Below are 13,098 nucleotides of genomic sequence, written 5' to 3' on the forward strand. Positions count from 1 at the left end.
TCTTTTTCATTGCCTTCCCTTTTCTTCATTTTTGTGCCTTTTTACCACTTTGTTGCCATCCTGGTCTCTCCCCCCAAACTTATACTTTTTCCATGTGCTAAAGAAAAGATCAGGTGCCAAGAGAGAGTATCTTTTAGAACGGGTATCGTCTTGTATCATGGTTCTTGAAAGAAAAAGGTCCAAGGCTCAAAAGGGTTTACTAGGGTCATATCATTGGTAGGTTATGGAATTGTTCAAGCTATTATTTAGATAAAAGAGAGCCTATAATCATGCCTTAATTCAAAATTCACTTATGATTTCGCCTCAACAAACATTCAGGGCAAATTCTAGACCAATGGCTCGGGACTTGGACTTGCAATTCAATTACTTACCACACAAGCTAAGGGATTGATAAAGACATAGAGTCAGGGGCCCACAATGACCTTATATACAATTTGAGCACACAATGGTCCCAAAAAATCACTTGATGATTATCGGTCAACACAAGAGTCTCAAGGTCACGACTTTCACCATCCTAAACACAACAATTTGTTTTTGACCATAAGATCAAAGGCAAATGTGCTAGGCCCAAGTGAAGCTTTGCTTGAGGCACCCTTAACTACTAACTACTAAAAACAAAAAAGAAAAACTGACTCAAATCCTTAAGAAGGTTGTCATGCCATCCACCATTGGGAAGAGCCACCCGGTTCACACAAAACTCTACCTTGGGAAAGAACCGTGGCATTAAGAAAACCAAAGGCTTATTGCAAACTTCGAAAACAAAAAGCTATGAATCACAAATAAGAAGCTAAAAACGAAATTTTTTTGCGAAAAATAGAATGAATATATACAAGAGGGGATTTAAATATACAATAGATAGGATGAATATGTACAATGAAATATAACTTTATATACAAATCCAAAGTAAAATAAAAGTATGATAAATGTAACAAAATATCAGAATTATATACAAACCAAAGATGAAAAATCAATAAAGCATAAAAATGTAACAAATATATATACAATCATCCGAATGAATAACAGGTAGGGTCTACCCCCTCAAATGAAAACTGGCATTGTCCCCAATGCCAACTAGTCTAATAAAGCACCAAAAGGATAAGAGAAAAAAGGATATAAGAAACTCCCTATGGCCTGTCTGTCTGCATAGGGTCATGTGTGGTCCCTGGGTCCTCTCTGTGCTTGGGGACCTTAGACTGGTCCCATGTGGCCTGCTGCTCTGCTACTGGGACCTAGGCCTGGACCTGGACAGGCTCTATTGGTAGTGCACCCTGTGGCTGACTGGAAGAGGTCTCCTGTGGGTCAGCCAGCTGGATGACTGCATCATCAGCTCGAGGGATCATCCTCTTCCTCTTGGGAGGCCTCTATGACTGCTCCGGCTCTAGATGAACTGCTGGTGCTGGGTCTTGAAGTAATAAATCTAAAGGCAGGTGATCCGCCTTCAGTCTGTCTACATCAGCTCGCAACACCTTCACTGCCTCTTTGGAGGCCTGTGTCTTCCTCAACTTCTTGTGCTCTCGAGCAAGCTCTTTGAGAGCCTTGCTATGTCAATCAACTACCTTTGAGAGCATTGCCTGAGTGTTGAGGATCTTCTTCTGGTTGTCAAGTATCTCCTTAAGCGCATCCTCTATCGACTGTGGAACCTGTGCTGGTTGAGGTGCTGACTGAGCCTCTACCACAGTGGTGAGTGTGGACAACTTGGATGAAGAAGTCTGCATCCAGTTATTTACGCTAAGAAGCGCATGGCTTAGTTGGTGAGCAGTAATAGGATAGGCCTGGGAAGATGGAATCTACGGGCCTACTGAGGTGGATGGACCGACAGGAGTGGCTGTAGATGTGGAAGGACCGGGAGGGATGTCTGTAGAAGTGGAGATAGGCTCAGTAGGAGCCACTACCAAAACTGGCTCTTCAGACTGGCCAGTTGGAGCAGTAGCGGTACCTTTGAAGTTCTTGCTTTTGGGGTTGTCATCCCCCTGCATTCTGTACCAGGCAAACGGGGCCCTTACCTTGACCTTGATATCATAGGGCCTCTTATCCACATTCAGGTCCCGGAAGTACATTGTGAGGAAACTGGGGAAAGGATAATTCCGATCATGCTCCGCGCCCACAACAGTAATGATTCTGGACATAACATTCCCCACGTTGAGGGGATACCCTGCCATGATAGAAGCCACTAATACATCCCAGTGGAAAGGTAAGGTGTTATGATTGGTAGTGTCTAACTGGCTGCAAACAAAGGTCTTCCATCCCCTTGCTTCAAAGTTCAAGCTCCTTCTCAATATCTTGACTCCAGCAGTCAACCAGTCGGGGACGGTACCTGGGATTGCAGGTACTGTGCTAGCCATGGACGGACCTCCTCGACCATTTCCATCTTCGTCATGTACAAATTCTCATCCTCCTCATTGAAGCCCAGGTATTCATTGATCGACTTCCCATCAAGTAACACTTTTAAGTTCCGAACTTTGGTCACTTTGGAGCCCTTTTTGATGTGGGCTACATTGCAATAAAATTCCTTGACCAAGTGTTCGTTGGCGTCCACACAGTCATCCATGAAGTGCTCCCAGCCCACTCTAGTCCTAAACTGTCTCTGCACGTCGGAGTTGTGAAGTAGTAGGTCTCTATCTATGAAGCTCCTCTCCGGAATCAATTTTCTCACTGGCCACCACTCCCGAAACTTATGGTACGCCACCTCACTTACAAATCTATCTTCCCAAGATTCGGGCTTCCTTGTTCTAGAAACGCCTCCCACCTGAGGCACACCCCCTTCTTCTATTTCCTCATCTCCCTATATAACCTCTTCACCTCCTCCTGCACCCTCCCTGGATAATGAAGTTGTGGGGGAGGTGGAGTATTCCCCACTACCGGCTACTGAGCCCTCAGACGACCCAGAAGAAACATGTGTTGGTGCTTGGGCAGTGGGTGATGGTGGAGGAGTGTCTCTCAATCTATGTCGTTCCGGCCAGTCAGGGATGTATTCAGGTATAGAATCCAAAGAAATTTCCCCGAAGGGCTCGTACTCACTCCCCGACATGTCACAGGCCGTATCAGCTGCTTTTATGGCCTTTCTCATATTGTTGATGTTTTTCCTCGCTTGGGCAGTGAGTAATACCATTTTCTGCTTCCCACCCCGGGAGGATACACCACTGTCAGGTTGTTTCGAGCCTTGTCCTCGTTGTTTAACCATGATCTGCAAGCACAATCATATAAATTTGTTAGTATCATTGCAGCAATTAAGAATCAATTGAAATCAGTGTTCCAGAACAGGGAAACAGAGTTGCAGAAGTTCACAAAAATTACCCGGTGTGGACCGCACAAAATGGGGTATGGCCGCACAGGGGCCAGTGTGGATCGCACAAAATGGCCATGCGGTCCGCACATGGGTGGGGTTCAAAATACCTACCCTCTGTATCTTGACAGTGCGGACCGCACAAAATGGTAGTGCGGTCGCACAAGGGCCGGTGCGGACCACACAAAATATAGTACGGCAACACTGCCCAAAATTCAGCTTCCTAGAAGTTCTTCAGTGGGGTCCGCACAAAATGGCACCGCGGATCGCACTGGGCACCGCAGACCGCACAAAAACGACTACGGTCCGCACAGAGTGCCCAGAAGTGGCACTAAGCTAGGGTTCATGAAAATTTTCTTTTAAGTCCAATTTTTGCACCTAATAGGTGTTGCTAAATGATTACTCAGTCCATTAAGCTAACTAATTCCACATGAATAAAAATTTAAACTAACCTAACTTAGCAATTAAGAAAAAACGAGAGAAAGAAGAAATAGAAGCTAAGAAAAACGAAAATTAAATGAAATTGACAAAATTAAACAAGTAAAAGGAAGATTATGGTACCAGATTATGAGATGAATTGAAGCAAATAAGTTCCAACAAGTAATTACGAGCAAGTAAGGTATGTGAACAGTGATTATACTCTCTGAGATTCAAATTTGTGAAAAGTGTAAAAGGGAGCCCTTAGGGTCTATTTATAAAAAAGCCCGTGGGGCCCATTCTCGCCAACCAGTGCGGACCGCATAAAATGGACCGCGGTCTGCACTGCATAGTTATGCTCAAGCCTGAGAAGGCAATGCTCTACTGTCCGCACAAAATGGACTACGGCCGCAGAGGTCCAGTGCGGACCGCATAAAATGTAGTGCGGCTGCAGTGCCAAACTTCAAAGAGGTCTCGAATCACCCTTCACCAGTGCGGACTGCACAAAATATAGTGCGGAAACACTGGCAACTTCATAGACCTGTGCATTTTTCCACCATGTCTTACACTGCATCAATACAACCCTGCAACATCTCACAACCAGTCAGCCCAAAAATCAATCCTATACTATAAATAAAATCAAAGAAAACAAGAAGAAAAACACATGGGTTGCCTCCCAAGAAGCACCTGATTTAACGTCGTGGCACGACGCATGTTACCATCACATCATTTGAAATGAAGAAGCGTCACCACGTAGCTGTCATAATTTTCCCAAGGTAATGCTTGACCCGGTGCCCATTAACTCTGAAGACTTCACCATTTTTATTTTTCAAATCAAGAGCACCAAAAGGGGTCACAAACACAACTTCAAACGACCCACTCCATTTTGATTTAAGCTTTCCCGGAAACAGACGTAACCGAGAGTTGAACAAGAGAACCAAATCACCTACTTTGAACTCCTTTCCACGAGCATATTTATCATGAAGGTACTTTATCTTGTCCTTATACAAGGACGAATTGGAGTAGGCATGAAATCTGAATTCATCAAGTTCATTTAGCTGCTCCACACGAAGATTGACTGCAACATCCCACTCAAGATTTAGCTTTCTCAAAGCCCACATGGCCTTGTGCTCTAACTCAACCGGAAGATGGCAAGCTTTCCCAAACACCAACCGATACGGAGACATACCAATCAGAGTTTTGTAAGCCGTCTGATAAGCCCATAAAGCGTCATCCAACTTCTTCGACCAATCGGTCCTATTAGAATTGACCGTCTTTGACAATATACTTTTGATTTCCCTGTTGGAGACTTCCACTTGACCACTTGCTTGAGGATGATAGGGGTTAGAAACTTTGTTATTGACACCGTACTTGGAAAGAAACGTGTCGAAAGCTCTATTGTAAAAATGAGGCCCCCATCACTTATGATTGCACGAGAAGTACCAAACCTTGTAAAAATGCTCTTCTTTAGAAATGCAACAACACTCCGGGCTTCATTGTTGGGCAACGCCACGGCTTCAACCCACTTTGAAACATAGTCTACCGCCACAAGAATGTAAGTATTCCCACAAGAGCTAACAAATGGGCCCATGAAATCAATGCCCCATACATCAAAAATATCAACCTCAAGGATGGTATAGAGAGGCATCTCATCTTTCTTCGAAATTTCACCCGCTCTTTGGCATTCGTCCATCTCTTCACAAAATCACCCGCATCTTTGAACAAAGTTGGCCAATAAAACCCACAACTAAGAACTTTAGAAACCGTCCTCACCCTTCCATGATGGCCATCATAGGGAGAGGAATGACAAGCCTCCAAGATACTCAATTGCTCCTCCTTCGGGACACACATTCGGATCACACCATGTGTGCAAATCTTGAACAAGTATGGCTCATCCCAATTAAAATCCAAACTATCCCACTTGAGCTTCTTCCTTTGGTTAGAAGAGAGCTCACACGGGATTATTTCGGTCACAAGGTAATTAGCCACATCGGCAAACCATGGCATATCATCTACCGACACCACTAGGAGTTGTTCGTTGGGAAATGAATCATTGATCTCTAGGCCTCCCCTCCTCCTACAAACGGGACAAGTGGTCCGCCACTTGGTTCTCGCTACCTTTCCGGTCCATAATTTCTAGATCAAACTCTTGAAGTAGTAACACCCATCGTATCAACCTTGCCTTGGAGTCTTTCTTTGTCATCAAGTACCTAAAGGCGACATGGTCGGTGTGAACAATAACCTTAGCACCCATAAGATATGGCCGGGATTTTTCCATAGCAAACACAATAGTCAAAAGTTCCTTCTCAGTCACCGTGTAGTTCACTTGAGCATCATTCATTGTCTTGCTCGTATAGTATACTAGATGAAATATTTTATTCACTCGTTAACCCAAAACTGCCCCAACCGCAACATCGCTAGCATCACACATGAGCTCAAAGGGCAAGCCCCAATTAGGTGCGGTAATGATAGGAGTGGTGGTCAACTTATGCTTGAGAAGTTCAAAGGCTTGCATACACTTGTCATCAAACACGAACTTAGCATCCTTTTCTAGTAGCCTGCACAAGGGGTTTACCACATTTGAAAAATCTTTTATAAACCTCCGGCAGAACCCCACGTGCCTAAGAAAACTCTTCACCCCCTTGACGGAAATAGGGGAGGAAGCCTTGAAATCACCTCTATCTTGGCTTTGTCAACTTCAATCCCTCCTCCACCATGAAGTGGCATTTTTTCAAATTAAGTACGAGATTTGTGTCTTCACATCAGACCAACACTCTATCCAAATTTCTCAAACATTTTTCAAAGGAATAACCAACCACACTAAAACCGTCCATGAAGACCTCCAAGATATCTTCCACCATGTCAGTGAAAATAGCCATCATGCATTGTTGGAATGTCGCCGGAGCATTACACAACCCGAACGACATCCAAGAGAAAGTGAAGGGTCCATACAGATAGGTAAAGGTGGTCTTCTTTTGATCCTCCGGGGCAATTAAGATTTGATTATACCCCGAGTATCCATCCAAAAAGCAATAAAAAGCACGCCCCACAAGGAGATCAAGCATTTGGTCAAGGAATGGCAATGGGAAGTGATCCTTGCGGGTCACCTTGTTCAGCTTCCGATAGTCCATGCATACCCTCCATCCGGTAACTGTCCGAGTGGGAATAAGTTCATTGTTGTCATTTGTCACCACATTCATACCACCCTTTTTTGGTAGACATTGCACTGGAGAAGTCCACGAGCTATTAGAAATAGGGTACACAACCCCGACATCCAACCACTTGATCACCTCCTTTTTCACAACCTCTTGCATTGCCTCGTTCAATCTTCTTTGATGCTCCAAGGAAGGTTTTGCATCATCCTCCAAGATAATTTTGTGCATACAGAATGCGGGGCTTATTTCCCGAATGTCAGCCAAAGTCCATCCAATTGCCCTTTTTCGCCTTTGAAGCACCGCCAAAGTGGCCTCAATCTGTAATTAGTTAGGCAAGAAGAAAGAATAACTGGTAAAGCAGAATTTGAGCCCAAGAACTCATACCTGAGGTGTGGAGGTAGTGGTTTCAACTCCAAAACCGGTGGCTCCTCAATTGATGGTTTTGTTGGTGGAGTTTTCCGGTTTTCAAGATCCAAAGACAATTTTCTAGGCTCATAAGAATAAGAGCCCATCCCATGTAAGGCATTCACGCACTCCACTCTGCTTGCATCATCACTGACATCAAGATTTAATAGCACGGCCTCAAGGGGGTCCTCCACGTTGATCATAGCACTGGTGTCATCCACAATCACAGCTATGACAAGGTCTACAAATGAGAACACATTGGTGCTATTGGGTTGCTTCATAGATTTGCAAACATGAAAGACGACCTTTTCATCTCCCACTCGGAAAGTGAGCTCACCCCCTTCAACATCAACCACTGCCTTCCCCGTCACAAGGAAAGGCCTCCATAGAATGATAGGGACCTCATAGTCCACTTCACAGTCCAAAATCACAAAGTCGACCGGCAATATGACTTTGTCCACCCGGACAAGCACGCCATCAATAATGCCCAAAGGTCGCTTCATCAATCGATCCGCCATTTGTAACCTTATGGAAGTCGGTATAGGTTGCCCAATACCCAAAATTTTGAAGACTGAGTAAGGCATCAGATTGATACTAGCTCCCCACATAAAGCCTTGGCAAAATCCGCACTCCCAATGGTGCAAGGAATAGTGAAAGCACCGGGATCTTCAAGCTTCGGGGCCATTAAATGCACTATAGAACTAACTTGGTGAGTCATCTTTATAGTTTCACAATCCATAGAACGCTTCTTTGTGACCAAGTCTTTCATGAATTTTGCATAGCTCGGCATTTGTTCAAGTGCCTCCACCAAAGACACATTAATAGATAAGCTCTTCATCATGTCAATGAACTTATTAAATTGAATATCATTCTTTTGCTTTGCGAGCCTTTGAGGATAAGGTGGAGGTGGCCTTGGAAAAGGTGCCTTGGATTTAGGCACAACCGGCTCTGGCATGTCAATTATGTGTTCCCTAGATGGGTTCACATCATTTTGAGTTTCCACCTCGACTTCTTGAATATCAATCCTCACTTCATTGTTCACATTTTCATCAACCACATCTTCAACTACCACAGGGACTTCGTCATCTTGCAACTCAACATCATCATCCACGACTTGTTTTTACTTAGAGGCATTCACATCACCGCCTCTCCCACTTTTTGTTGTAACTGCCATAACATGATTGTTCCCACCCTTTGGGTTTATTACCGTATCACTTGGTAGAGCACCCTTCGGGCGAGTATTCAATGACTGAGAGATTTGGCCTAATTGCACCTCTAAGTTTCGGATAGAGGTGTTGTGAGAAGCTAACTGTGCATCAGAATCCGCATTCTTCTTCATCATCTGCTCGAACATCATTTCAATTCTACCCATATCATTACCTAAAGAACTTGGACCTTGAGATGGAAATGGTAGTGGATTGTTCGGTTGTTGGTACATTGGGGGCCTTTGAAAGCCTTGCCCCCGTTGTCTTTGGTTTCCATTGTTCCATCCTCCTTGATTATTATTGCCACCCCAATTATTGTTATTACCATTCCAATTCCCTTGGTTGCCTTGATTGTTGGTCTGATTGCTTCAGTTGTTGTTTTGGTTTTTGTTCCCCTAATTACCACTATTTGTTGTTGATTGCCCCAATTTCCTTGAGGTCTCCACTGTTGTTGGTTGGAAGAGTTGCCCCATTGGCTTTGATAGTTGTTTACATATTGAACCTCTTCACTTTGGTCCTCATAACCATCATTTTGAAACCCATCACATCCATCATCAAATTGCTCATAATTCCCTTGGTTTTGTTGCCTTCTTTGCCTTCTCTTGTTGACAAGCATATTAACACCCTCCATGGCATTCACTTGGCGAGGATTTTGAACTTGTTGCAACTGTGCCTTAGCCAATTGATTCATAGTAGTTGTCAACTCCGCTATAGCTTGACCATTGTCATGTAATTCCTTGTGCAAATGAATAATCGTAGGGTCACCTTGAGGCACATTGGCTCTACTTTGCCATGCAGAAGAAGTGCCAGCCATCTCATCAAGTACATCACATGCCTCCTCATACGACAACTTCATAAAGTTGCCCCCGGCATGTTGGTGCACTATGCATTAATTTGTTGTATTGATGCCCCGGTAGAAAGTTTATTGGATCATAGCGTCGGTCATATCATTGTTGGGGCATTCTTTCACCATCGTTCTATACCGCTCCCAAATCTCATGCAAAGGTTCCGTGGGCTCTTGCTTGAAAGCCAATATCTCATCTCGAAGTGCCGCCATATGCCCGGGTGAAAAGAATTTAGCAATGAATTTATCCGCCAACTCATCCCAAGTTGTGATGGAATGGTTAGGAAGTCTCTCGAGCCAATCTAATGCCTTCCCCTGAAGTGACAATGGGAAAAGTCTCAACCTAAGAGCATCCTCGGACACATTCGTCTGTTTGCTCCCCCAGCATGTATCCATGAACCCCTTGAGATATTTGTAGGAAGTTTGATCCGCAGCGCCCGTGAAGTACCCACGCTACTCAAGTAAGGTCAACATCACATTGGTTATCTGAAAGTTGCCCGCCCGGATTATGGGTGGGACAATATCACTTGCATAACCTTGGTTCGGAAGTACTCTGGGAACCACTCTTGGAGGTGGTGGAGGAGGGTCTGGAATATTGTCATTTGGATTAGCATTGGCATTGAGGCCTCTACGTTGTCCTTGAGGTACAAGAGGTACCTCATCTTGTTCAACATCATCTACCTCCTCCCTCTCAATCACATTTCCAAGAGGGCTATTTGCACTGTTCAATGCCATTTTAGTACCTGAGTAGTGACACAAACAAGTAAGTAACAAAGAAGGAAAGAAGAATAATACACAAAACTAACCAAATAGATAGCCAAAACCGTTAGCTCCCTCGCAACGGCGCCAAAAAGTGATCGTTGCCAACTCTGCACTACTAATAAGTAGTGAAAGAGGGTCGCAATAGCTTTTACCCGATTTTGGGTCGGGATTGATTTCCATAGAGAGCTAGGAATGGAATTGAGTGTCTATTTAGCTTGAGATTGCGTGATTGTTCCAAATTGCACTTCTATTCATTTTTTGGGTTTTCTTTATAATTCTACAATTATCAAACTACAAATTATAATTGCAACTAGATTAAGCTAAGAGTAAAATGCTACAAGTTGTATCTAATGGTTTAAAAGGCACTAGGGTAGTGACTTCCGCCTAGGTGTTCAATTAATGGGTAATTACATCTAAGGTACGATCGACATGATTGGGGAGTATGCTATAACCGTTACTCGATACTACCCACTCTACACCTCTCGATAGAAAGAGTGATTTTTCCCAATTGAATTTCTTAAGACCAATTGGGTATGCATATTTGCTCAAGCAACTAGGGTTCAAGTCGGGTATTACTCTCTCGAGGTTTAACCCTTTAATTGGAACTATCAATTATCTTGAGTCCATCTTAATTCCTTGTTGGATCAATTTCGGAGACTTATGCTCTCTTTCTCAAGAAGAGACCAAGTCAACTTAGCACAAACTAGTATTTGCAACCACTAATTCAGTAATTAAACCATGAAATTGACCCAAATAATAAACACCCATAGTCAATCTAACCCTAAATTGCAACACCCATCAATTACCCACACTAGGGTGAGCCACAACACTAGCTAATGGATCTAGCTACTCATACTTGAAGAGAAAAACAGAGAAATAGATGAAGATAAACACATATTAATTAATTGCTAAACTAAATACAAAGATTCAATGATAAAAAGTAAGTAAAAAATGCCCAAAATGGCTACAAAAGACGTTCCCGTGAGCGCAGCTGCTGTTCTAAAATGTATGATGCCTAAAAATGGAAAAAAAGTTCTATTTATACTAAGCTAGAAAATCCGGACAAAAATCCCCTTGTGAGGTTAGTGCGGACCGCACAGAATGGACTGCCGCCGCACTAGGACTCTTGGCTTCAAAATTAGCTCTCCTAACTCAGCTTCACAACTCTATTTTGCATCTTCTCTGAACCTTGGCTCTGCAGACCGTATAGAATGGTAGTGTGGCCGTATGGACTCCAGTGCGGACCGCATAAAGTGTAGTGCGGCCTCATCGCCTTTTAGCTTGAAATGCCAAGCCTCTAAACCTCCTAGTGCGGACCGCACAAAGTGTAGTGCGGCCGCACTAGGCCTTCTTTGCATGAGTTTGTCTTGTCTTTGTTACTTGTGCAAGTTTCACTCCTTTTAAGCTGATCTTTGACATCTTAGTCACTTTGTGGATCAAACTTGCAATCAAGCACACCTTGTGAGCCTTTTGAGACTATTTTGTATGAATCTATATTCAAAGTGTAAGGAAAAAGGAGTATAAAATGCGTCAAAATCCCTAGTTATCATGACTCAAGTGGCAGAGATGATCGAAATGTCCTGTCGGTTCAGTTTTCTAGGCATTTAATGTGCGTCTGTCGACGGTCGGCTACTACCAGCTTTGAACCGTCATTGTGATACCAATAAATATCCACCTTCTTCATTCTTTCAAACTTTACTTTCAATCTCCTTCATTCTAATCTTCACAGTTCTTTGCCTTCTCCAGATCTTTGTGTTTTGAGTTCTCTGAGTTTCTTCACTTGTTTCATCGCAAAATATCCAAGTGTTCCTCCTCCGTTTTATTATTCTCCATTTATAAAAATGGCTAAGACCTCAAAAATGGTCCCACACAAGGATACCACTCATTCATCAAGTCTTGTCGGCGCCATAGCCATGACGGAACCTCCCCTAGAGGACTTCGTTCCAACAAAGTGCCCTATTACTACCGATTTTAAGGTGGATAATACACCCTCGACATCGGGTCGATGCGAACCGATGTCGAGATACATATGTACAATTACCGACGGTCTCCTCGAGAAGGTGAAAGAGGAGTTCAACTGGGTAGGTAAAGATATAGTAGTTCCAACCCCTGAGGAATCTATCACCACTCATGTGGAGGGGTATATAAGTGTTTATGCTTACCCCTTCACGATAGGTCCCTTAGACACCATCATCGTCACCTTTTGCAAGTGGTACGACGTCACTCTTTGCCAAATCCATCCATCATTCTAGAGGATCGTGATCCTCCTCCGATTTTTTGTAAGCAAGATCGAGGGGCATATTTTTACCCTCATTCACCTTATGCGTCTCTACAGGGGCTTTATCGTTGCACTCCTTCATCATCGCCTTTTACAAGAGGGGCTTTATCGTGGAGGCTTGATCAAGCTTTATTGCCGAGCCACCAAACCCCTATTTTCGAGCATAGATGAGACCCGATACCGAGGTTGGATGGGCCGATTTATCTGAATAAAGACCTCGGACCTGATCCCTACCGAGGATATGTCGTTTCCTGAAAAATGGAATATGAACCGTAAGTATTGCTTTGCCTTGAATATCTATATTTACTATTTTACTTCTCATCTTCTTTCCTCATCTATGTTTTTGTGTTGTATCTGTAGCCTTCGTGCCGGAAGTAATCCCCGGCCTGAGGCAATAGGTTGAGGGCTTAGTGTCGAAAAAGCCTTACTCCGAGCGTGCTTGGATGGAGTTATCAAAGTGTCAATGGAAGGCTCATAACCATGGTAATCTTATTTTTTAGAACGATTTCCATTCGGGTTTCATATTGGACTTATTCAACTTTTTCCCTTTGTAGGCCTCGGGAAGGATGTAATGATGAGGCCCCCATCTGCTGAGGAGGAGGCACTTCTTTCATCATCTGCCCCAAAGCAGGATAAAGAGAAGAAAAGAAAAGAGGCTCCAAGGTCTCTGGGATAGGAAAAGAAAAAACCGGGGAGGAGGCCCTGTAAACCTAAGGGGAAGGTCATCCACCTGACTATGAAGTCAATCC

General features: G+C 43.6%; 1 protein-coding gene across 1 annotated transcript; it reads right to left on the reverse strand.

The window, feature by feature from the left end:
- Window positions 1–7,097: 7,097 nt before the first annotated feature.
- LOC138879648 (uncharacterized) lies at window positions 7,098–7,778 on the reverse strand. The gene is made up of 2 exons (XM_070159266.1): window positions 7,390–7,778; window positions 7,098–7,173 (listed from the first exon to the last, which is right to left on the reverse strand). Exons 1-2 carry the CDS (start codon window positions 7,776–7,778, stop codon window positions 7,098–7,100), a joined length of 465 nt encoding a protein of 154 aa, XP_070015367.1.
- Between the last annotated feature and the right edge of the window lie 5,320 nt (window positions 7,779–13,098).

This window comes from Nicotiana sylvestris, chromosome 10 (genome assembly GCF_000393655.2).
Source record: "Nicotiana sylvestris chromosome 10, ASM39365v2, whole genome shotgun sequence".
Classification (NCBI taxonomy): domain Eukaryota; kingdom Viridiplantae; phylum Streptophyta; class Magnoliopsida; order Solanales; family Solanaceae; genus Nicotiana; species Nicotiana sylvestris.